General features: G+C 37.8%; 1 protein-coding gene across 11 annotated transcripts in view; it reads right to left on the bottom strand.

The window, feature by feature from the left end:
* Positions 1 to 27,607, bottom strand: part of MAGI2 (membrane associated guanylate kinase, WW and PDZ domain containing 2) — a 659,127-nt gene that overhangs the window by 505,135 nt on the left and 126,385 nt on the right. For all 11 annotated transcript variants that reach the window (XM_088134918.1, XM_088134917.1, XM_088134920.1 and 8 more), the window contains one exon: positions 12,502 to 12,618. In XM_088134918.1, the coding sequence (XP_087991044.1) occupies positions 12,502 to 12,618 (117 nt within the window). The remainder of the gene's footprint in view (positions 1 to 12,501; positions 12,619 to 27,607) is intronic.

The following is a 27,607-nucleotide window of genomic DNA, read 5'->3' as shown; positions in this document are numbered from 1 at the left end:
ACAGTGGTACCTCGGGATACGAACTTAATCCGTTCCGTGACTCTGGGCGTATCCCGAGTTGGTCGTAACCCGAAGGAAATTTCCCCATAGGGTTCAATGTAAATCCGGTTAATCCGTTCCGCCCTCCGAATTTGGTCGCACCCCGAGGCAAATTTCCCCATAGGGTTCAATGTAAATCCGGTTAATCCGTTCCGCCCTCTGCCCGAATTTGGTCGCAACCCGAGGCAATTTCCCATAAGGTTCAGTGTAATTACTGTTAATCCGTTCTGGCTTCCACGGACCACACGTCAGGCGGGAAAGCGGCCGGGCGCGGCATGGTGCGGCGCGAAAACGGCCGGGTGCGGTGCGGCGCGGGGCGGTGCGAAAACGGCCCGGCGCGGCGCGAAAACGGCCCAGTGCGAAAACGGCCTGGCGCGGCGCGAAAACGGCCCAGCGCGGTGCGGTGCGGCGCGAAAACAGCCCGGCGCGGCGCAAAAACGGCCGCGGACCATGCGGCAGGGCCAGAAAAACAGCCGCGGACCACGTGGCACGGGCGGAAAAATGGCCGCGGACCACGTGGCACGGGCAGAAAATGGCCGCGGACCATGTGGCACGGGCGGAAAATGGCCACGGACCACGTGTCACGGTGGAAAATGGCCGCCGATCCGGTTCGTACCCCGAGGCGGAGTTCGCAAACCGAGGTAAATTTTTGGGGCCGGAGCTGGTCGTAACCCAAAAAATTCGCAAGCAGAGGCGTTCGTATCCCGAGGTATCACTGTATAATAAAAATATTATGCTATACAGTAGTCCTCGACTTATCACCACTTGTTCAGTGACCATTCAAAATTACAATGGCGTTGAACAAGGGGGACTTATGACTGGTCCACAAAGTTGTGACCCATCACAGCATCCCCAGCACTCAGGCACCTGGCTCATGATTATGACATTGCAGTGAGCCACAGTCATATGACTGCCATTTGTAACCTTCCCTGCCAGATTCCCACAGTCAATGTTGCTCCCACTGCTTTTTCTCCTGAGGAGCCCCACTACGGAGTACAAGGTCCCAGGGATCTTGTATCGTGTAGCACAGCCCCACCCACCTGCACTCCACACCACGTGGCCACCTGTGGCACCCCCAGCCTGCCCACGCTCCCCAGTGCACATGGCCCTCATTGGCCCACCCACACTCTTAGCACATTCAATTGCACTTTCACAGATTATGTTTTTTATTTTAATGTGTTTTTAAAGTTTTTTGCTGTTATTATTTTGGTTATTTTTTTAAATGGTTTTTGTGTTTTTAACTTTGTGAGCTGCCCAGAGTCATGTATGTGAGATGGGAAGCTATATAAATTGAACAGATAAACAAGCAAACAGACCAAATAACTGTTGGTACAAGAGTTTCAGTTAAGCAGCTGACAGCCAAACTAGACATGTTACATTTATTTATTTATTCGATTCTGATGCCTCCCAACTCCAACCAAATATTCTCTTGTCTTAATGTGTGATATTTCAATGCTAATATCAGCAGTGGGATAGAAGGTTGATTAGTTTGAGTGAGCAACATGTAAGGAATAGATTAACATCCTTCCTGTTTCTGACCTTCATCAAAATTGCTCCTTCAGAACTGCTATATGTACCAGTTTATGGTGATAACAATTTGAGAAGAACAATTCAGGGACAAGAAGTTGAAAGTCCCACATGTTAATAAAAGGGAATAGATGTTACAAATGAGTAAAAACAACATGAAAAGTAGTCTTGTAAATGGAGTGAGTGTAATGTTTAGATCAAATCTTTGAATGAATTCCCAACTTGGTTTATTCTCATGCAACAATATTTGTTACAGGAATTTAAAAATTACTGTGTTTTATTACTTCATGGATTATGAGATCGTATTTCATGTGTAGGCTTCAATTTATACCTATTTCTGAGCAGCTTTTCTCCTTTTTCTGTAATATATTATATAAATAATAAAACATTTCCCTAAACACTTTCCTTAATATTTCATCTTTTGAAATAAATATTCCATTTATTTGTGTATGGTGGATTAGATTAATAAAATTACAAAGAAATGCTTTCCAACTGTATTATGCTTACCAAGAGAAGCGAATATGTGTAGCTCAGGGTTGAACTGTGGAGTCCTTGGGGTTCTCTGAGCTTGCTTGTTTTCTTGCAAACGTTTTGTTACCTGGCTAGGTAACCTCTTCAGTGCTAGAATGGGGTGGGGTTTGCTCCCTGTTTATATACTGCTAGTATATAAACCAATGCCCTGCTAGTGTTGGTGGGGTGAGGGTTTTGTTTTGTTTTATTTTATTTGTTCCCCCTGGTAGTTCCTTGATTAGGGTATTGTTTACTGCTTGATTGTATGTCTGGTGGTAATCTTGGTGGAGTCCTTGGGGTTCTCTGAGCTTGGTTCTTTTCTTGCAAATGTTTCATTACCCGGCTAGGTAACATCTTCAGTGCTAGAATGGGATGAGGTTTGCTCTCTTTATCTGCTGTGGCCTGCTTTGCCAGTGCTGGTGGGGGTGGGGGTTCTGCTTGATTGTGTGCCCGGTGGTAACCCAGATAAGCATGATAGCTGGAGATGATCATCACCCAGATAAGCAAAGGTCACCAGCAGGCACACAATTAAGCAATCAACATATGCTAATCAATGAACTACCAGAGGAGCAAAACAAAACCCCCACCCCCACCAATGCTGGCAGGGCATGCCTTAGTATATAAACAGAGAGCAAACCCCATCCCATTCTAGCACTGAAGATGTTACCTAGCCGTGTAATGAAACGTTTGCAAGAAAAGAACCAAGCTCAGAGAACCCCAAGGACTCCACAGTTCAACCCTGAGCTACACACATTCGCCTCCATTGGTAATCTTGGTGTTAATCTCTGCTTATCTGGGTGATGATTGCTGATGAGATGTTCTGGTCTTTTGTCTTCCTTTCTATTGTCTCTTTTGAATAGCGTGTAGATGTTGTTTATCTCGATCTGTATTAGTATTTATCTGTATTATGGTTAAGAGGAAGTTAATGGGAAACACATTGACATGTGGTCTACTTCAACACATAGAAAAAATAGAGGAGAAAACAGATTGTGAAACATGATCATTCCAAAACTTTTACAGACTGAGGTTACAATGGTCGTTTCAGATAAACACTCCCACTATCCAAAATGGCTCCAATTTTTCAAAGATAAAACATTAAATAATAGTTGTATGCATTCCAACTCTGTGTGGTGAATTGGCTTAGACAGAATATTTGAACAGACCTTGATTTCTCTTTGTCTTATATCCTGCCTATATCCTGTTCAGGAACGGTTCAGCAGAAATATTTTTTCATGTAGTCCTTCAGTTACAGATATTATATTAATTAGCAGAGCATCATCAGAATGTAATCTGAAAGTATCCCCTTCATTTTGAGCAGATCTAGCTTCATAACATCTGAACATTCCAGAAAATGTTTTCTTCTCTTCATATAACTTTTAATCCTACTCTCATGCATATTTCCAGTTGGTCTCAACTTAGTAGAGTCATCAATATACTTCAAAAGAAAATCAATTTAGTAATTAATGGGGTTTTTTTAAAGCGTAAGTATTGCTAAGTATAAATATTGAACCCTACAGAAATAGTATCCGGAATGAGTGACCACAGTGAGTGCTAACAATAATTAAAATGGAAACTATTTCAAGTTCCCACAAGAGCTCTACTGAATCAATAATTTATTGCTAGTTAGAAAAGGCATCACTTCATGGTAGAAGGATATACCAAAAACTTTGTCCCATGAAGGGAATTTTAAACTAAGTTTCAGGAATTGTTGAGTAGTACACATACGGTGAGCTGTGCCCCATAGCTTTCTGCTTCTCTTTGGCAGAAAATGTAATGGTATGTGGGAATGACCTTGGGAGACAGGGCAGAGACGCAACCAAGGGAACAGTCAGATAAAAGGCAGCTTAGCCCGTAGCAGGCATGTGGGTGGAGCAAAAGGCTCAGAAGAAACCTTCCTAGCTTTTTGGGCTCTAAAGGGACAGGGGGAGAGGTGTACTTTCAGACTTGCAAGATTCTATTAATATAACCTTACAATAAAGTAGAATTAGCTCATCTGGTCATGTTTCCTGTCTGGTCTACCTCACAATGCCGACATCAATCTTCCAAGTCTGAAAGCTCTTCTCTCCCCCCATCCCGTTTTACAGTCCAAAAACTAGGGAGGGTCTCTTCTGAACCTCTTGCCCTGCCCACATTCCTGCTGCGAGCTAAGCTGCCTTTTTTCTGACTGTTCCCTTGGTTGCCTCTCACTGCCCTGTCTCCCAAGGTCATTCCCACATACCATTACATCAAAGTATACAAGACTTCTTGCCTCAGTGGAATTCTGAATACAGTTTGCATTGGGTTGTGACCCATCTTTGTCTTCTTATTCTGCTTGAATTCTGTTTCTCCAGGACTCTTAATTCCTGGAGCATCATTTACTCCTGTCTTTGCTATGGCATATCCTTACAAATGTGGGATGAAAACAAAACATAACAAAAACAATAATATGTTCCTGGTCTATGTCTGTAAGAAGTACAGTATTCAATTTGACTTGAAGAAAAATAAAGCCAGAAGAAAGCCCTTTGAGACAGAGAAAGAAAAGGTAATGTTTTATTGTGACCTATAATTCAAGAGGCATAGGTTAAACCATCTATATATACATCTTAATCAGAAGTTCAAAAGAATAAGGAAATAAGATTTCTTAGTTAAATCGAGCATCATGGCATTTAAACAACCTGTATTGGGTTGGCATTATCAGATAAGAGTTATGACTCTTGTTTTTTCAGTGTATTAAACGTTTTTAGCTGCTTCTATATTTATTTTTTATGAAAACCACCATGATTCATATGATTTTAGCAGAACAGAAACAAAATAGTTATATATGGATTTTTGGCAAAAATACACAGGAGTAACCTTGCAGGGTATGGATTGTAAAGCAAACACAATTCTCTCCCTTTATTGATTTGATTACAATATTGCTATATTTTTAAAACAAGTATAACATCTGGTTGACTGCTGAATCTTGGGCCAGTTTAAGGATACATACATATGGAAACTTTCCATTTCTGAACTTGTAAAAGTGGGTGACAAAGTACAAGATAGCAGATTAGAATGAAGGACTTAACATTAAATGTATACACATATACAAATATAAAATAAAGCAATGCTTTCACAGAGAAATAAGGGAAAATGATTTTACACTTCATAAATAAAATTCTTATGTTGGAGGGCATGTAAAAGAATTTAGATTTATTCAAAAGGATTGTGGTACTCAGAGAGTTCAACATGATTATTTCCTAATAATCTTTCCTACTCTGGAAAGCAGAATACTTTGAGCTGTAGGAGATATACTGAGGGCTCGAATTTCCCAGAGCAGAAATGCCAATTATGTCAACAATAACTTGCCACCCAGCAGCATACAAAATTCAAAGCAAGGCATCTATTAAGCCATAGAAAAGGTGAAGAGAAAAAGTGTGAGATTTCATCTGTTGCTAAGACACAACTGAATCCTCATATTGACAGAGGACAATCAACTGGTTAAGTGGCTTCATCTTGGTATGCGATAAAAGATTCTGATCCAGCCACGTTAAGTGCGGAATGAATTTATTGCAGAAGTTCTGTTACAATATTATGTTGGTCTACACATTTTGCTAAGATATTATTCCACATTCTGCCTAGAATTAACGTTAACAACAGAGGTGAAATGGACTGACAAGACAGAGCTACCAATTCTGTACTGTATAAATCCAGACAACCAGAGGTGAAAGCGCAGAGTGTTGGTTTTCTGTATCATTTGCAGCATTCTAGGGGTCTTCCAAATACTTGGAGCCAAGTTCTGTTAACCCTAAAACAAGACTAACCAACCTAAAACCTCCATCAATCTCATTCTAGCATCGTTTAACCCATATGGCAAACATAGGGATATCAAACATATATCAGATGAAAGATATACGCAGCTCAAGATTAAACATGTATTTATTTAGAACAGAGTTTCTCAGTTTTTGCTCTCAGGACCCTTTTCCAATTTTAAAAATTATGGAGGACCCTAAAAGAGCTTTTGTTTGTATGGGTTATACAATATCACATGGGTCATATTTATTGTAGGGGTTATATTTATCAAAATTTCCGGTATTGAAAATTAAAATGGATGCATTTGTAGAATGTTTTTTTATTGAATCTAATCAACAATATTTGATTGGATTATCTAATGATTAATTAGAGTGATAAATATTATTAGATATTAACATAAATAAAATCTTTTTCATGAAAAAAAACCCTACGTTTTTAACAACTAAAGAATAACAATGAGAAGAGTGACATTGTTTTAACGTTTTGCAAGTATCTTAAATATCTGGCAAATACTTTTGATTTCCCAGACCCCCAGGGGTCCTCGGACCACCTTTTAAGAAACACTGATTTAGAAGATTAGAATTCCTGCAATCTTTCTGGCCTGAATAAGATTGCAAGGTGATTTAGAAAATAAAAGATTAAATCACAAAAAAAGCCACATTTAAAATTAGATGGTCTAGATCTTCAGGGACTTCAGAGTAGTAATTTTATTTCTAAACCATTATATATCATACAATATTAAGCTAACAATTCACTTCATCATGAAGAAGTATTTGAACTGGTTTTTCAATCCAACTCCAACGCGGATCACTCCGGGTATTGTAAGCAAAGAAAGTCAAATTCATACCCCAAATTAAACAATAGGAGTAGCTTATCAGGGGAATGAAATGAATATGCCCTGATTGCAGTACTGTAAAATTGAAGACAAAGACATAAATGCAAAAAGGAAAAAAAAACCCAAACTATGAGAACTACTAAAGTACTGTTGAAAATTGCTTTGGAATCATGAAGAGTCATTTCTAAGAATTATTCAAGTCTTCTTCCCAGTATAACCTTATGCTTTTATTAATCTTTCTAGCCAGCAGCATGAAGTGTTTTGTATTTCTTAATTTAACAAATTGATCTGCGGCTATCTCAGCTTTAAAGTACCACTGTTTCTGGATAGTGCATATTTAAAGACATCACAAGGAATTTTACACAGTGAAACAAAATTAAGACTCTACAAACATTAGAGCAGTGTCCAGGGGAAAATGAAAAGTTGTTACACGATTTTAACAAAATGCAAGCGGGGGCGAAAAGGAATCAAATTAATTCCTGCTTCTGTTACACTTCAGGGAATGATTAGAAAGGATAAAACTCAAGAAGACTATTATTGCTCTGATGGAGAAAGAGATTAGATTACAAACTGAAAGATGTCAGAAGGGAGATTCACAACCAGATTCAAGCACGCTTATCCATGCAAGAGGTAGATAATGATGAGGTTACAGCTACATTCAGTAACTGTGAATCACAAAGATGAGTGCAATCCACAAGTCTTGTCTTCAATTTGACAACAAATTGAGTGATAGATTTGGACAAATATCAAAAATATTTATTAAGCTGTTGGTGGGTTGCCCATTTATAATAGTATTTATTTATCTATCATTATGTATTACATAGTATCTCAATTTTACTGTGGACATTTTAATAGTATAATTGTTTATCTGGATATTTGCAAAACGCTATGAGGCTTCCTTGGTTTTGCAGCATACATATCTTAGAAGACATTATTTATGTATGGACATGGTTTTTATTGTATTTAAACTGTATTTTAATTAATATTTATTCTTGTTTTACCGTAAACTGCCAGAGTCACTCTTGAGTGACACGGGTGGTGAGTGAAATATCAATAAATAAATACAAGTAGGAGAAGCAAACAAATAAATAAATGTTTTATGTTAATTGCATGAAACACTTGGCAAAACATCTTAGTCTGTGGACTTTGTCGAATATTATTAATAAACTACAATTATGCTGCCAGTTTTTCTGTATTTGCACTCTACCAAGGTTAGCTACTTACCTGCTTTGCTGTATTACTTTCAACAGTATTAATTTTTGTTTTAGTTTCCCAGTACCAATTGCATAGTCAGATCGTTGGTTTAATTAGATTTCCCTTTGTTACTCTAAGTTCAAATAAATTTTGGAAAGTGATCTCCCTCTCTCTCCCCCCTCCCCCGCTTCCATTTTGAGGAATAGAATCTTGTAATTTCAAGCTATCACCTTGCATGCAATAAAACTATGAACAACACTTTAAAAAGTCCATCTTTTTCGTTATTTATAATGAAAGAGTACTGAGAGAGTCAGAGTTATTAGGTATTGGTGAAGATAACATTTAACAAACGTGAAAAGGGGCAGGATATACTGACATTATACTGAATATACTCAGTCTGGATACAATTAATGTAACCCCTATTATAAAAGTTTTTAAATAACTAGAAGGTACAGAATTAGGATAGAATGCATAATGTAATGCTTTATCTTTTGGCACATGGACCTGTTTCACAATTTTTGCAAGTATACTCAAATGAAAATGCTTTAGGCTGTGTTTTTTTTAAAAAAATATGGATTCCTATTAATGATTCACAAAATCACATTCATCTCCCTTTTAACTTCTCTTCAAATACTGGCTCTATCCAGGTTTGTTAAGCTACAACTCAACTGGAGTAAAATTTCCAGCCAGCATATAGGGAAGGTCATTTAACAAAATCTTTCCTATGCCTTTAATAATAACTCTGTTTCTGTCAACTAGCAGTGTGGCTAACCAAGTCGACTTAATGGTCTTACACACCAAACCCTTGGCCGAAAGCCATTTGTCTCAATTGACACTGTAGTGGCAGGGTTGAGCTTATAAGTGCAAAAGAGGAATGTTAATTTTTTTAAAAATATATAATTTAGAGATTGCCCAATTTCAAACAACTCTGCATCTTATACTTTAACAGTAAGAAACAATAACAATTGAGAAATGGATCATGGACGTCCAGAAGAAAAAACTATACATAACAACTAAAAACCACTGATGGGCTCAACAACCACCCTGCTCCAAGGCCTGGGAAAACAGCCTGGCTTTCAAGGACTTTCAGATGAATATCAGGCGGAAGCCATACAGATGCTGTTCCAGGGTCAGGTGCCACGACAGAGAAGGCATGTTTCCTAGGTCCCACCCGTTTAATTTTACATGTGATTAGAGTTAGTGGCATTTCTCAGATAAATAACTAGAGTTAGTAAGGCGATTTATATCAGATAACAAAAACACAGTCACACGTACATCGCCTACAAATACCTCCACCCAGGATTCTGCCCACTTTCTGTTACATCACTCTTCTTCCATTTCATACATAGTACCTATAATTTCTATCCAACAGACTTTTATGTTATAGGCCCAATCCTCTGAGATTACATCTCCCTGCAAATATTTTGGAGTGGCTTGAAGAAATACTCCTTCTTCTCCAACACATTAACTTCTGCTTTCCTGCTTAAGATAAACTGTTAAGGAAGGAACAGTTAATACCTTTTCTATAATTATACATTCTACTTCAGACTTTTGATGTTGCCATAGAGGTCACTCTCATAGTAAACTGTTATGCTTAATACTTTTTCTGGCTACTTTACTACTGTATCTACAGAACAATCCTTGCAATCCTAAATAAGCTTATTCTTGTGGCATCTGGATTGGATCATTATAATGTGTTCTACATGGGACTGTCCTTGAAGACCAACTGGAAACTGCAGCTGGTCCAGAATGCAACATGTGGGCAGTTTGGGGGGTGTTGTGTCATACTCCCATGATCCCACTGTTCTGTGAGTTGCACTGGTTATCAGTTAGCTTCTGGGTACAGTTAAAGGTGCTGGTTATCACACTTAAAGCCCCACATGGCTTTCTGGCTATCTACGGGACCACTTATCTGCAATTGTTTCTGTTCAACTGGTATGATCATACAGGGTGTGTCATCTTACAGGACCAAGGAAGAGCACTCACACTCTTGCAGCACTGGCCTCTGGAACAATATCCCCTCAAAGATTCATATGGTTCCAACCTTTATAATGCATAGGAAACATTAAAGACCTGGTTGATCTCTCAGGCCTTGGGACAGGGTGGTTGAGGAGTCCCCTTTAATTATGCTTGCCTTATGGTTGGGTGCACTAATCAACCTGGATCTTCTTCTTACTCATATTTATATGTATTATTTTTCTTTTTACCTGTAAGCTGTATAGAGCCATCAAGGAGTTGGGTGGCCTAGAAATTGGATAAATGAATAAATCTGAAACATACAGTAAGATTTGATACCTGTTTGGATAGCCTCAAAGTTATGTACACAAATGTGAAGATTTGACCAGGATTTCAGTTTTGTGTATGTATTTTCTCATAAAAAGAAATCTAGCAGGAAAATCAGTGGCAAAGAAATATGGAGAGCTGGTTGGTATGAGGGTAATACAATAGGAATAAAATATTTTGTGTTACATTTTGATATTAAGTGTCTGCATTTAGCACTATTCCAAATTGGTGATGTATACAGATTTGAGAAAAAAATGTCTCTAAGTGGAGATCCCTTTGTAGAAAAAAACCCTACAAATCTGAATCCTCCTGAATTTTTATTAATGATTTGTAAATTAGAGGGGTTGAAAAACAGTGTATTTGTAAACATTGATAAATTTCTCCTTCAACCAAGAAACAGAGGGGGAGAGGAAAGGAACAGATTTTTCACTCAAGTTCTGAAATTCGAAAAATATTATATGTTTATGATTCTGCATGTTCTTAGGATAAGCCATCGCTATGGTTTAATCCATTTTCATAAAAATTGCCTAACATCAGTCCATTGGTCATCAAAGACATATAAATAAATCCATCTACCTAGGTAACAGAAAAACAGCCAAATAGAAATTCCCCATCTCTTAGGCACACAGACTCCCTAAACCCAAGATTATTTTATTTGCATGAATCAAAACTATCCACCACAGTGCAAAATTAATGAATTCTGATTCAAAAGCTAGCTCTTGTTCACATGTAATCACTATTTAATGAGTTTATTTTGTGCCAACAGTAGCATCTAAAGAAAGGCAAAAAAGGGTGGCTGAGACAAGAATAAAGACATGACTGCATTAAACAGGGTGCAATTTATTGTTAGCAGCTTAGAAACTGTTGGTTATGACACGGAGGAAACCCATTGTATCTCCCACTGACAAATTTTCCAGCCCATCTGCAGGAGGGGGCAACACTTGGGGTAGAACATCTGCCAACAACATCTGGTGGCTTCCTACTTGGTACAGGAAGACAGCTAGAATCCCAGCTCCTGATCTCACCCCTATAACCGCTATAATGGTTTTGACATCCATCAATATAGGAAAATCAAAGGCAGAAGACCATGCTTGTATAGCAACGTAACAGAAAAAAGAATAAAAATCAGATAACTCAGCTAAAAATTCCTTCCTAGGTCCAGAGCAGCAGACTTCACCAACACAAAAGAGCTAGCGAGTAGGCAAAATCATATATGCACCCCAACAACAGACCAGAAAGAAGAAACTCTTCGTCAAAACTTGAACCCTGGAATTGCATAACACCCTGGAATTGTTCCTGAGGATGAGATTAGCTACCATCTCATTTCCCCCGTGATCCAGCAGGTATTCTGATAAAGCAGGGAGTCCAACATATTAAGACTTTCTTGTTATTTGTATTTAGTTTTGTTTCAGATCTGAGATAACGTAAACATATAATTATATTAAATACTAGGATTATTTTGTTCAATTTCAGCCAGCCACAAACTTTGGAACAAGAGTGCTTTTATCATTCAGATCATGGACAAGACCAATATTTTTGCTGAATTCTGATTTTTTTTCTTTTCCACTTTAAACAACCATATACATTTTTTTTTTACACTCTTGGATGATTTTTGGAAAACCATTTAAAAAACTCAATACTGAGCTTCCCAAATATTTATATAGTATATTGTATAATATGAAGAGGCACAATGACCTTTATCACCCTGTAATATAAACTCAACGATCCTAACAAAGAATTAATTTCGACTGGTGGTTTAAAAAGCACATATCCTCATTTTTATTTTCTAATTTATGAAACTACACAAGATGCATCCATTCTGGCTATTATTCATTCTATTATTTATCTTTCCATATCTACCCCTATACCAGGTATTGGAATATAATGAATATGTCAAACGTTTGCAGGTAAGAGGCTGCAGACACATTAACGTTTTTAGTATCAAAACTATATTAGATAATCTGAAATAATACATTCTGTTAGAAGACACTTAATGTACATACTCAGTTCCCCTGATTCTTTTGTCTCCCCAATGTTTGAGCATTAAAGTCACCAATAAAAATCTGTGTACAATATACGGATATTCCACCTCTTATGAATTACTTGCAGCAGCCGGTCATTTTTCTTCTTAGACAGAATTAGGCTACTAAACTAGACAGTACTCCTTTTACTACAGCTGACCCAAAACTTTCAACACCAGCTGAGCCCAAAAAGTAACAATACATCAAAATTTCCACACAATTCTACTAGAATTAAAACACTGCTCCTACTGTTAACCAGTGCATGCATAAAAATCCATAGACTTGGCATGCTGTAAAAGAATAAAATACACATATTGGACTCACATGGCACTGTTCGGAGGTAGAGATTGTCTCGAATGATCTGCTGAAGCTCGTGATCCACTGAACCCTTCTGGAATCGTAGATTGAGGTAGTGACGAAGATCCTTATCAACAATGCCTCCTGGTAAAATTAATAACCACATTCTGATTATTATGAAAACAGGAAGCAGGACTAATAAAATTATTTCCTTTTCAATTAAATATTTTGGTTCACCTATAATTGCAACCATTAGTCACTTCCTAGCTTTGCAACTTCACAGATCATTTTCCTTTTTTTTTTGAGTTGTTATAAATTATGTTTCCAGCCAGAAAAAAAAAAGAAGAAGAAAATAAGCTATACAGGTAAAACCGTACGAATCAGCTGCTTAATTGAGAAAGGGATACACAAAAAAATAAATCCATCACCATCAGGAAATCACTGAACTGGTGTTATTATCACTTTATAGAAAGGAGATGTAGGTAGCATCCTAGCAGCAAGTTTGGAGGAAGAACCCTGTTCCAGAAGATATTGTCACTCAAAAACAAAAAGCTAGTGATAATGAATGTATTCTGAATGTAGGATTCAAAGTTCACCTGGAAGTCAACCTAAATGCCAACGCTGGAGAGAGAAAGCGATTGAGAACAGACTGTTAATATCTTTGGCACAGGCAATGAATTGCCATCACAAAATCTCATCTACTACATGGTTAACCATGTCTTGTAGATAGTGACTGTAATGCAGAAGCATCAGTTTTCATCACATAGCCTTAATCCAAAACTCATAAAATCTGACTCAACTATTTTCATTTTCATTTATAAAAATTATTACAGTCATAGACCAGTGCAACTAAAAAGGCACATAACATGTCTACTTAAAAATCTTAGATATAATAATATCAAGTAAAATCTATATCATAAGTATAATTTGGCCGCCTGAATGTTATTTATACATGAAGTCAAACGGCCTATCCTATAGTGTAATTATTACTCCTTAAATTATGATATCCTACAGTTATTAATCGTTCGCTAAAATAAGGTGATGACAAAATGATAATATCTAAAATTGAAATGTGTTGGTGATATTTCTGTCTGTTTTTTCATGGTCACCTACTTAGTCCACCCCTACCAAAATCGATTCCACTCAGCAAGGCCCCCTGACTCTCGAAGTAGTATTTTCAGGTCTCTTTGGGCACTGTTAATGCAAACTAAAATACTAGTTGGCTATAATCCATTACTGCAAAACCTTTCAGCAGCTTCCTGTCCAATGTTGACGGATCTTTATTGCCGCCATGCAGAACCTGGCTACCTGTGCTGTAACGTAAGGCCGGTCATCTTACTCAACTATTTGGACTCATGAGCTTCATGGCAATGCCCAGCACCATGCAGCTCCCTTTGCAAGGGAATGGGGTAAATATCATCAATAATAACTACTTCTTTTCATCTTATTTTTACTATTTAGAAGCTTCTAAATACAATTCAAGGTGCTGGTTATTACTTATAAAGGCCCTCATGGCATAGGGAATCATTGTCTGGGGGTACATATATACTTAATGTACCTTCTTGCCCACCCTATATGTGATTGGGTAGAATTGGCCTGCTTCAGATCCCATCCATTCAACAGTGATGTCTGGCGGTACTGCCTTCTGGAATGATATACACTCCCCAGAGATTTATGTGGGTTCCACCCTGACCTTGTTTAAATGAGTCCTTAAAATCTGGGTCTTCCTTCAGGCCTTGGGCTAGAACAGGGAGCAGAACCTTCGTGGCAATGATTGGTTAGTCAAAAGGTATCAGGCACCTGCTTTTGCTATTGTCTGAATTGTTGGGGTCTGCAATAAATAAATAAACAAATGTTAGTGTGACGATATCCTTGGAATCCCTCAAATTGGGTGACAGTTTTTTGTTGCAGCAAAGTATCTTCTGAACTCTCTTGGTTAAGCATGCAAGAGAGAGTCAGAGGGCTATTATGGCAAATGATTACTTTAAGGAAAAGCTGGAGCGTATATGGCAAAATATGTGTCAGGTTCCCAACAATCTGTCTATATAAATTAACCCTCTTTCTCACATTATGCATTCATCCATGTCATATATATCTATAAAGGCCTCTAAATTAATACTGGTACAGATTAAATAGAAGTAGAGATGTTTTAAAAATGAATCATTCTGAAAATCTGATTTTCAGTTTCAACTTCTTAATTGTTTAATGCTATTTTTTTTACATGTTTTCAGACAGATTAGCATTGGAAAGAAGCTGCAGATCAGTGCTTTGCTAATGATTATAATTAGTTGTTCTTTCTCCTTGGCTGAAGAGAGCTGAAGTCCTGTGGCTTTTCCTAAAAATGTGTCAGAGATGTAAATGCTTCCTGATGCCGAAAAACACCAACTACTGGAATGTGAATCACTCATCTTTTGTAAAGAGCACACGTAGGTGTGTAATGTGCAGTACTGGCAGAAAGTTTAAGACTGTGTTTTGCACTCTCGAAGAAGAAAAAAATTCCATTTACAAATTCAAAACCAGCCAGTTCTACATGCATTTTAACTCCATGCAATTCTATTTTTTTTAAATAAACCATCAACTGCTAGCTTCACTTCATGGTTCTAGATATTTTCACAAATCTGTACTTTTTACAGTATATAATGAATCATCTTAAGGCCACACAATTAATTGGTCGATCTCATTCCTTTGCCACATAACGGCTACATAAAAGTGAGGGGAGAGAAGTAATGAAAGATGTGATGTGTAGAAGAAACTAGAGAAAATTATTAGGACCGTCAAGACAGACAGAAAATACCCCTGTCTTGTTCTGTCCATAATGTGGGATCTTGAAGACATTGAAAGAATACAAGAAATATGGAGGGAGTTTCAGAATTTTGCAGCCAAGGTAGAAAATACCAAGAAGAATAGGGCAAATAAAAGAGATTGGGGGAGAAAGCTTTTCTAAGCAGGGACGCTTGCCTCGAGCCTAAAATTCATTTTCTCAACTAATGAAAAACTGTATTAGAGAGATGGTAAATATTGCACTCGGAAAGAATGAAAAACCTGAAAGCTTCCTAAATGAAGACATATATCATGGCAACCCACAGTGCTGCAAAAATGACCAAGCAGCTAGGACCCAATTACCAACAATCCCCCATTGTATAAACTTCTAATTATTACAAGAGAAGCATACAGGAGCAATTTTCTAAAATAGTTACAGGCATCACAGTTAATTTAAGATGTGCCTTGCAACGTAAGATGTTCTTAGCAATTTGCTTCTGAGCATTCTTGGATTAACTGCTCTTGAGTCATACAAGTATCGACTCAAACTCTTTTATTCACAGCGCTCCGTTTCACTGCAGTCAGGCTCTAAATGGGCTTGAAGTTTGTAAATTAAACACTGCTGTGTATGTTATCCTTCATAATATAAGCCTCTTTTAAATAAAGCTATCAATGAAAATGGCCTATTTATAACTCTAGTTAATAGGAATTCCTAAGAGTTCCTAATGCGTCAAACTAAAAACTATTTTGCCAATGATATTGATGATGGAAACATAATAATTTAAAACTATTTTTGTATATTAAGATCCTTTCTTGAACCATTAACAAGACAAAATTTGTTGAGAAGTACACAAGACATTTCACACAAAGCAATATTGAACAGAGTGTAACTGATTAAATTATCTAAGTCAAAGGCAAGGTTGCTTTAATTTCTGAGAAAAGAATAAAGATAATCTTTTTTCTTTTCGGACGCCGAGGTTTTATAAAGGTATACTTTTTGCACACCAGATATATTGCAATTAAAGCTGCTGAGATTTATTTATTTATTTCTTTTAGGTTTCGTTATCAAACAGTTCCCTTTCTCAGTCAAAATAAAAACTAAGTTCTCTTGTTTCTTTTCACAGATGAAATAATCAATTTTAATTATATTTTATTGCTAAATACATTTGAGACTACATGTAGTTCTACTCACTCATCTGTTATCATATTTATACTGTGAACAAAATTCGAGATGGTACGTTATTTTTATTTTTATTCTGAGAACACAATCCCATTCATCTGAACCATAAACAAGTTTCCTTAGACTTCAGATATACTAAGATCAGAAACAAAACATTCTCACTGAGATCCTAAAGAAACTATTTATAAATGCAGCTCATGAGTTTAACAATATAATCTACATCAGGGTTCCTCACCTCAGCAACTTTAAGATGGGTGGACTTCAACTCCCAGAATTCCCCAGCTAGCCATGGTGGCTGGGGAATTCTGGGAATTGAAGTCCACCCATCTTAAAGTTGCTGAGGTTGAGGAACCCTGATCTACATAACATACAAAGAAAATATTTCTTATGACGGTAAATTTGCAAGATAACAAGAAACACCACAATACAATAAAGATGCTGAGGCCCTAGAAAGAGTGCAGAGAAGAGCAACAAAGATGATAAGGGGTCTAGAGGCTAAAACCTATGAAGAACGGCTAAAGGAACTAGGTGTGTTTAGCTCAACGAAGAGAAGACTGAGGGGAGACATGATAGTAGTCTTCCAATACTTGAAGGGTTGCCATAGGGAAGAGGACATCGATTTATTCTCATAGCACCTGAGGGTAGGACAAGAAGCAATGGGTGGAAGCTGATCAGAGGGAGATCCAACCTAGAAATAAGGAGGAATTTCCTGACAATGAGAACTATTAAGCAGTGGAAGAGCTTGCCTCCCAGAGTTGTGGGTGTTCCATCACTGGAGATTGGAAAAGATTGGACAACCATATATCCAAGATGGTATGAGGACTTCTGCCTTGGGCAGGGGGTTGGAGTAGAAGATCTCCAAGGTCCCTTCCAACCCTATGATTCTATGAGGGAGAAAACTACTTATGCATTTTTCTTTCCCAATGGTCATAAGGCCGAAAGGTCAGTACTGTGCAGTGCAGTGGAACAGAACAGAACAGAACGATCCAGTTGAACTGAAGCAAAAGCTGTCATAGGTAAATGGCTTCACACAAGCTGTTACAAGTTATGCAGACATGATTTTATCACTAGACAGTCATAGCCTTTCTGAACTGACCCACAAATGGAATTTTATTTTCCATATAGTTTTGCTTGTATCTTTTTAACCGGGAAGCATGGTCTCACTCTTTACATTTTTAATGGAAAAGCAAGGAGGGCATGTAAGTTTGCAATTTGTCTGTTTATGAAGAGAGATGGATCTCGAGGCTGGATTGTTACAGAGTTATATTTCTGGAAGGACATGCGTGCATATCAGATTTTAAAGGTTGGTTTAACAAAATTTGTCAGCCTTTGAATTAATGGAGAGATGAATCAATGGAGAGATTAAGGCCATATGGTTTAGCTTCATTTGTTTAAAATTGATTTGCAACGATTCACATAAATATATTTAATATCATAGAAGAATACTGTTTTTTAAATCAACACTTTAATTGCATATTATTGTGTTACTGGCTGTGTTTTTTTCCCCCTTCCTCCTTTAGAATCGATCGGCTTTTCTTTCTTTCCTGTTTTCACTTTTTCATTTTTTCCCTTCTGCCTTTTCCTTGAATGTTTTTTTTTTCCCCCTTGAATGGTTTCCTTTTTAGCTGGTACAATTTTATTATTATTTTAGATATATAAATAAAAGAAATTAATTGGCTACTGTTATAGAACTATTATAGCTTGTACCAGTTTAAAAAAACTCAAATTAGACACACACACACACACAGAGGCCATTAATACATAAATTAATGTATGAGTGAGGACATAAATAAGGATGGGTAAGGCCAGAGCTCCAAGGACAGGAACTTAGCGTTACCTAAATGTCTCTCATTATGAGTCACTAATTTCTCTTATACATACTCCAACTTTTCTTCAGATGATAGAAGTCTTTCATCTAAGTCTCTTTCACTCTCTTTATTTCTCTATTTAATTTCTGTAGCCACCCATCTTAACAAGAGACTCTGGGCAGTGTACAATCACAAAAACATAAAACAATTAAAAACAGTTAAAACAATACAAAATAAATAAATATGGTCAACAAGTAAAACTATTGCCATAGAGGTCAATATAGCCAAGAGACGGGGCCCTGAACACATTTGAGCCCCCAGGACACATAACCAGGTCTTCACAGCCTTACGAAAGGCCAACAGGGTTGGGGTCATCCTAATCTCTGGAGGGAGGATGATCCAAAGGGCAGGGGCTATGGCCAAGAAGGCAGGTCTCCTAGTCCCTATCAGCTGACATTCCTTAGCTGACGGAATCCATAACATACCCAACTTGCTGGACCGAACTGGACAGGTAGAAACAACTGGGAAAAGATGGGCCTTCAGGTAACCCAGTCCCAAGTCATGAAGGGCTGGAAAGGTGTTGAATTGCACCCAGAAGCACAAGGACAACCAATGGAGCTCACACGGCAGTGGCGTTACATGTATCAAATATCTGACACCATTTACTACCCGTGCAGCCACATTCCACACCAGCTGAAGCTTGCAAATGCTCTTCAAGGGCATCCCCATGTACAGCGTGTTGCAGTAGTCCAAACAGGAGGTCACGAGGGCATGTTGGTAAGCATTTTATCTGTATGGGACTATCTTGTTTCATACAGATGTTTTTAGTGGAAACATTTCAGAAACTGAGCAGTTGGACACAATATGGCAGTAGATTTGGAAGGTAACTTCTCATCAAATAGGGGTGAATATCTTTGTTGAATCTGTGGTTCTGAAACAAACCAGCACATACTTCACCCACCTGAATTTGTAGGATTTGCTTCAGACAAATTGGCCAAGTTTGCAGGTCATCTCCCTACATTCTACTTCCATTACCAGAATCCTGTGGGGGAGGCTGACAGAGAGTGACTGGCCTCAAAGTTATACAGTGACCTTCCATGGCTTTGGGCATAGCTGAACCTTGGTGTCTCTGGTCCTAATCTAACATTTTAGCTATTGCATCAACCAACAGAAAACTGGCTTAAAGGCACACAACATTCACTCCATGCTCATTGCTCTCAACTACAAGAACCCCTAGGAGAAAAATACCATGTGTGCTTTTCTAGATCATAAACAGTGACTGCAAATTTTTTGTAAACAATGTGGAGTTTGAAAAAGGAGAAAACATTTGAGACTCATTTTGGAGAATATCAAAATGACATTCACAAAAATCAGCTAATCAATTTTAGGAGCTGGTTTAATTATTTGGGGAAATATAATGAAGTAGTAATCATAACTGTACTTTCCTCTCATGAGGAGAGTCTGTAGCTCAAGCTTCATTAAGAGAACTTGAATTCTAAACAAAGCAACTATTGACCTAGAAAGCATGTTTCAGCTATAGCTTTGTTTTAAAAAGGCAACTGATTCCAATTCAGATTCCACTGAAGTCAACAAGAACTTCATCGTTGATTAAAATTAGGATGCAATTTTCTGTGCTTTTTGCTTTTTCTAAAAGCAAAACCATGGTGATGGCATATTTTACTATTACACAAATTACACTGAAAACATTCTCTGCTAAATTCAGTGCAATTAGATTAGAATGAAAGTTGGGTAGTCAAAATAGGATTAAGTACGCAATAACATTTTATGCCAAAGTAGCAGGAAGGAAGGAAGGAAGGAAGGAAGGAAGGAAGGAAGGAAGGAAGGAAGGAAGGAAGGAAGGAAGGAAGGAAGTTAGTTCTCTTGATCAAAAATTAAAGTCTTATACTACTTTTGTCATCTGATAACCTTCAGAAATCTGGAATTGTAATTGTTTTGCCACTGCCTTACTGGCTGGGGTGATGTGTAATCCAGTGCATATGGAATGTAAGAGGTTGGATCAATCCTTTCTCCTATTTAAATGGGATCTGCTGAATAGTATCAATCAGTATCAACAAGACAAAGGAACTGTGAATAAGTGGGGCAGGGGGAACAGGCACACAGTCTTAGGGTAGAATCTATGATCCCTGCATCCATGTTCATTCCTCCTGCAGTGTTAGACAGAACTCTAACCAACATAATCTTGGTTTTTATCTCTGAGTGAAGAGTGAATTGAGTCCAGTTTGATATGCATTCCTCTTTTCTATGCTCTTGTACTGCAGCCATTATAGACTTTGGATTTTCTGGAGTTTTCAGAAATCAGAGTATTGGCTGACAGGAAAGCTGATGAAAAAGCTATTGGGGAAGCTTGATGAAATAAGCTGCTACTAGGAGACAGTTTTGGGTGGAAACATAGCATAACAAGCCAAAGTTGCTTCGTCAATTTCTAGAAATCTAAATGACTCTGAGCTCTTTCCTATGGCCTTGCGCTTTTGTTTAAAGTGTCATAATTGCACCATATTGATATGCCAGTAAGAGTTTCCCTATTTTTACTGTTTATTTCTTTTTTAGTTGAGGAACTTGGCACAGATCATGATCTGCCATTTACAACAGTGAGTAATACTTAAACAACTTTAAATGGAGGATGCCAAGCAAAGCTGAATCTTAGGACACACAATGATTTTTGGTGCTATTCAGTTATGGAACATGCGGGGAAGGACTTAATGCTAAAATTAAGTACGAACCACCATGCCAGATGTGAGTAATGTCTTGCTTTCATTTAGAACCCCTGCTCTGCTGCTAATGTGGGACTGCAAATATTGTTTTGAGAAAGGATGATTGGGGAAAGCTTAAGATAAATCTCTCCTCTGCCAGAATACTTACTAAGTAACTTACCTTAACATACTTCAAAGGGGAATAAAGCAGGATGATCTCACATGGGACATCCCCATTCAGTTCCTTCCTTTATACATTTCTATGTTTCGTTCTAGGAATTATATTTCTCAAGTTCAGTGCTAATTAGCCATCCCAGTTTAGCTACAATTGTAACCAGTTTCTACCTAATGATGTAATTGATTCCTACCATCCATCTAGATGCGTAAAGCTGTTTCGCAGATCAATAAGGCTGAGCAAAATGGTAAAAATGAGGAAATAATGATGTTTATATTGGAACCTTTTGGCCTTGTAGTGTAATGGATTGTGACTAGTGATATTAGCACTTCTTCCCCCATTTTGGAGAAAAATCAATCTGATGCAAGAAAATAACTGTTTTAAAAACAAAACAAAACTGAAACTAAAAGATATAAGACACCAAACACAATTTACACAGTGTTCTCAGCATACCACACAATAGTGTTGGTCAGCTGTAATTAGTGAGCTAGCTCAGTGTTTCTGCTTCCAAATTAGGTTTCAGCTCACAAGAAATTAATAAAGAGAAAATAAATTGTCTGGAACTTACACAGAATGCTGTAATTGTGCTGAGTAACTGAAATAAGAAACAGTAAATCTTAACAACACATCTAGCAGAGATTCCCAAACTTTCTCAGTTTATGGCACCCTTAGTGTCTCAGTTATTTTTTCACAGCACCCCTAACATTTTGCAAACCGTGCAACCTGGTGACAGAACAGTTCTGTTTATTAAGTAGTAAAACATCCTGCAGCGTCCCTGTGAGTTTTCTGTGGCCAAAGCACAGAGTTTGGGAACTGCCGACATATAGACAAAATAAGTTAAAACTTAACACAGCTTCTGATTAAAAATTTACCAGTTTTTTAACAGCCCACTTGAATTTCAAAGCAAAGTCCTCTGTTTCCACCCCCACCCCCCCCGACCTTCTCTTGGGGTAATTCCAGCTATTTATCAGAGCTACTAGAGAAATCTCTTTTCCCAGATCAGGCGCAGTGCTTTTTGCTCTGCTTTCTTGGAATTGCAATTTTGTTTTTTAAAAGACTTTTTCCATAGCTAGGAGCAGAAAGATTGAAGGAATCTCCTCCATATATGTGCTGAAATCCATGCCTGAGAGAAGGTATGTATTCAAACTCGGATGCTGTCTAGCATTTAGACTGGCAGGGAGGCTGCAATAAAGTGAATACAGGCTGGCTATTCACAACAATGTCTTATTATAGTTTTGTTGCCAGAACTGCACAAAAATAGTTTCACCACCAATTGACAAACTCAGTTGTCAGAAGTGCTAGGTGAGGGGTACTTCATTAGCCTGAGGGTGACAGTATCTGTCAGCCTCACCAGGTAGACGAGGCAGGAAATATGATAAGGTAAGCTAATTCTATTTTATTGTAAAGCTACATTAACAGAATCTTGCAAGTCACAATTCTCCCACTGTCTCCTTTACAGCTGGAGAAACTAAGGAGAATCCCTTCTGAGCCTCTTGCCTCACCCACTGTCCAGCTGCAGGCTATGCTGTCTCTTATCTGGCCATTCCCCAGGCAGCATCTCTTTGCCCCGTCTCTCAAGGTCTTTCCCACATACCATTACAACCATTACAACAATTCACTGATACAAAAATCTCTAGTGAAGCCATTAAAACATATGTCTTAAATCAAAGAACTCTAATCTTACCCAAATTAGACCCACATTCTATGCATAAAATCCTGATCTGAACAAGCTAACCATTTCCCACTTCCATTTATTTATTTTACAGCATACCTCCCCAATCACAAGATTGGATGTTGCAAATCAAAGATGAGACTAAGGAAGCTAGTTTTGCTACAACTTACTTTGATTTTTGTCACCTTATTTTTCATCACCCAATTGTTTGGAAGAGACACTTATAATTTCCGAGTGATTTTTTTTTTTTTTTGGCCTGGGAAGAAATGCACCCCAAGCAGGATCTTTTGCAATGCACCGACATCCACAGAAACATTTTTCCTGTACTCCAGAAATAGAGGCTGCTGCCTCTGCACTACATTTCCCAGAAAGCCACTGAAAGCCGAAGCATCATGGTGGGATTGCAATAGTTTAGGTGCATCTGGGAGTCTGGAGTTTGTTTGAACACTTGAGTCGTTTTGCTCCAGGGCTCCTTTGTGCTGTTCAGCAGAGCAATACAATGACAGGTTGAATTTGTTGCCTGTGCTGATGGTGCAGAAGCAGGAGCGGTACAAGCTAACAATCAGAAGTGCTTTCTGTTTTTAAGACCAGCAGTCTTACTGGAGAGGGAGTACTTGATTAATGGGAAAACTCTGTGTATGTGTGTGTGTGTGAGAGAGAGAGAGAGAACTTCTCCCGTTTCTTGTTTTTTTCACACAAAATATAATATCAAACTGGGTAAAACCCATCATCATGGTCAGCTAAGACTTTCACACCACACCATTCAGTAAGATAGAGAAGGTGTTGGCGAGGTCTTAGCTGTGCCAGTGACAGCATTCCTTACTAATAGTACTAATCAATTTTGAGACATTTTGGCTAACATACCACAAGTGCATTCAAGGCCCTTTAGTTCAAGTGTGTTCATGCTATTCTGTGCAAACTAGGATCTCTCATACTAGGACTACCTTGTAAGGCAACAAACTACCACCCAATCTCATCACCTAGAAGGCATATGTAGTGTTCTGATGTACATTCATGGTGGAATCAAGCAGTATTCAATTTTTAACTGATACACCAAGAGAAACCTTGGTACATCTACTCACAGATAATGCTACATACTATTTATTAACAATTCCACTGAAGTGAATCAAGTACAAGAGTTCTAGAAGCTTTTCAGTAGAAACAGATCTATAGTAAACGATGCATATTAGGGAAATTACATGCAATCAATTTCCTGTAGCCAAGGCACCACATTGGTGACTTCATTACAAATCATGTTTTATATCATCGATGAGTATGTTGTATGTTCCTAAAAGCTAGAAAAATTACCACTACCCCTGACAAATGGGGTGACATCCCATAAACATGTATAGCTAGACGACTGCAGATAAATCTAAGAAATATGGGAACGAGCAATGACATAAACCAGTTCACATAACTCTCATTTGTTCCAACATCACTCAAGTGAAGCATTTCCGAAGGACGCATATTAGAGTTAACCATGGCGAGGTTACTTGTTTGCAAGCTTGTTTTGTAGGGAGAAACAACACAATTTAGTTTTCCTCAACAACAAATGGAAAAGTATAAAGCCAGAATTTTCTGAGGCACTTAGCGTTAGCCTAGCCTGCTTCTATTAGCAACATAGGAGTAGTGAAAATTAAAGTAAATCAACCATTCATGTTTGGAAACAATTTTGTCATTAGGATGTTTGTGTCAATTGTTTGGATTATTATATTTTTAGCAGGGTTGGCAGAGCAGGCTAAAGACCACAAAGAGGAAGCCAAAGGCTTTGTGCATCAAAGAAAATAAAGAGAATAGAAGGAAATCATAGGAAACACAACATGTTGTTGTTGCCTATGACTTACAATTCTGCAGTTGTGATTGGGAGCAAGTAACCCGCTGCAGATGTTTTTTATCTGCTTGTTTTGTTTTTTAAAAGAAAGCCATTTAGAAAGAGGCGGCAGCGTTGGGACAAAAGCAGAAACTTGCTAAAGCTGCAGGGTCTCCATTACAGCAAACCTGAAAACCTACACTATTTTGTTTCAATTGCCAAAATGACTCAGCTAGGTAAGCCAAATTACAGTATAATAAACACAATAACTGGGAAATCCAGTGCTATTTTTTTCCTTGTAATTCAAAGCTATAGAAAAACATGATTAGCCATTTAATAGATATTCTTTTCTAGAGGGAAGGGAAGGGAGAAGACAGGGCAGTGCATCAAACTGTGCTGTTAAGGGCAAAATAAGAGGATACTGTTATCAGAGTGTTGTTGTTGTCCAGTCGTTAAGCCGTGTCCGACTCTTCGTGACCCCATGAACCGTATCGCGCCAGGCCTTCCTGTCCTTCACTGCCTCCCTGAGTTTGCTCAGTTTCATGCAGTAATCAGCAGCCAAGCTGTCATTTACACTAACAGGGCTCTCCATGCCAGATAAATTATAGCTATGGGAGAGAGAGGGAGCTTCAGGACTATAGCATTAGAGAGAAACATACACCATTTCCCCACTTTCCAGAGACTCAGTTCAGATCGTAATGGCTCCATTTTCAACCCAAAAAACCCAGATAAGCCTTGTCCCTGGAAGTGCTCCTGAAAGCATTTCCCCAAAATGTCCTGCAAAATGCAAAATGTTGCAGCCGATATTTATGGATGACCACCATGGACCAGCCTAGGTCAAAAGAGTTCTGAGGTGGTACAAAATTGCATTTTTCTAAATATTTCTTTTTGGCAGAGTAAGGATATTGGGATCATACTGCAAAGCACCCAATTATTTCAGAAAGATATGCAGATGTTCCATTGCACATATGTAGAGGAAAATGTACAGGCCTTAACTGCACAGTATGATCTTTTATTTATTTAAATATGTACAACCGATCACTGTCCTAAGGATCTCATGGTGGATTAAAATCCATAAAATGCATTAAAATATGTAAAGTAAAACAATACAATAAGCAGAAAAGATTGTAAAATGTTAAAATCATTATGATCATCGCACAAGAATAGGAAGCCTCAGATATTTGCAAGGATGCAACTAGACTAGAGTTGTTAAGGCTGAATAAATAAGCCAAAAAAAAAAATCTAGATCTTAATTTAGTGCTGAAAAGCCAACAATATACTAATGTGGCCACTTAGGGAAGATAATTCAATAGCTAAGATGCCATGATAAGAGAAGGCCTCTTTCCCCATGTAATGTACCTTTCCTTGCAATGGGGCATTGATGAGGCCTTTTCTCCCCAAAATCTTAATATTTGGGCTTTTGAATTGCCTTTAATGGGGAATTCTGAATTCTTCAACAAGTTATAATCACCAAGAATCTTTGGGAAAATGACAGCTTTGAGTTCTGTGAGTTGATGTACTGCATATATTCATTTATAGTATGAATATGGCTACGTGAGATATTACTCAGATGTTCTAGCTGTCCAGTGGATTAAGTCAATCTCAGCATTTGCAGATGCTTTTAAAAAGATTTCTACAACTTCCTTAATCAGTTGCAGGCAGAGCTATAAAACAGTAGTTGGGCTCATAAACTGTGTTATAAGCATGCTTCTGGCATACAATGAAGAACCATTGTTCCATAATAATATATAATGATTGTAAGGTTTCAAATCAGCCAAGATCTGATTCCAAATCAAATGGAAAGCTTTGACTAGAACTCATGCTTTGAAATTTGAAGACAACAAGATTCAAGTTAATAAAAGATTTGCACAAGCATCAAAACACCAGTGGCTGTTCATTTTTAACAGAATAGGAAGAACAGGGATGGTAGACCTTTTAGAGAGCATTAACTCTGTGTGATTTCAGCTGGACAGTTTCAAGAAGTTAACTGCAATAAATTATTCAGTTATTTCCCTATCAATGCACCTCTTTTAAGGCATTGATAGTACTTAAGAAAAGCACAGCAGAAAAGTCTCCAATTGTCCAAGAAAGAGCCTATAGAACTTTCCTAGAGAAGTTGTGCTGAACAAGTGTAGAAAGTTGTCCTATTCTAATTAAAAAAAAAAAAAAAAACTTTCAAGAACTTTTTAGAAACTGCTAATCCATTTATTACTCTCTGTTTGCTTTTCAGTTCTGGCAGTGTTCTTGACGTAGCTCGCTGGTAAATCTAGCCTGTTCTGTGAATGATTTGCTATTTTGCTGCTTGTGCAGAAGTATGTGTGTTGTCATATTGTGTGCATAATGTATCATGTTATAAATAAATACTTGGAATAAAATAGACATTAATCTAATGGCAAGTACATTAGTTTTCATCTAGTCAAGCAATCAATAAATCTTTCTCTTTTTTCCCCTCTCCTCCCAAGTAAGCCTGCCTAAAGAAACCTTAACCAAAGAGGATGGATCTCAATCAGGGGAACATTCCAAACATTGAGAGGCAGGATTCATAATGGCGATCAAAATCATTGGCCATGTCAGTGTCAGAGAGACCATCACACTATCTCAGCTTTCTCCCTATACGGAAGGAAATATGTGATAGTGTTTGAGACTTTAAAAAGTCCTCCAGTTCTCTAAGTTGTCATCAAAGTTTCCTGAGACAATTCAAAGGCAGTTGACTATAAAAAGTGAAGCTTACCAGAGATTCCAGGCTAGAAATAACAACATAGAGCAGGTGTCTTCCAAGACCATGATAAGAGGGGCCAAGTATCCATTGACTCAGAAAGGTGGAAAGAAAAGTTTAGAGTTTAAACCATGGAGCATGACCTGCTCCATGGTTTAAATTCTAAACTTTATAGGTATATATAGGCCTTAATTCTTGTATATTTGCAGCAGACCAATGCTTTAAGTATATATGATTTCATTATCATTTGCAATAAATACACAAATTTTACCTAGTTGTGCCTGTAAACTTACTATGGAGT

Source organism: Python bivittatus, unplaced genomic scaffold (assembly GCF_059951505.1).
Source record: "Python bivittatus isolate LINGU-HERP-01145 unplaced genomic scaffold, Pbiv_v1 ctg000120_np1212, whole genome shotgun sequence".
NCBI lineage: Eukaryota > Metazoa > Chordata > Lepidosauria > Squamata > Pythonidae > Python > Python bivittatus.
The sequence above is the reverse complement of the archived record's forward strand: the minus strand, read 5'-3'. Positions and strand labels throughout refer to the sequence as shown.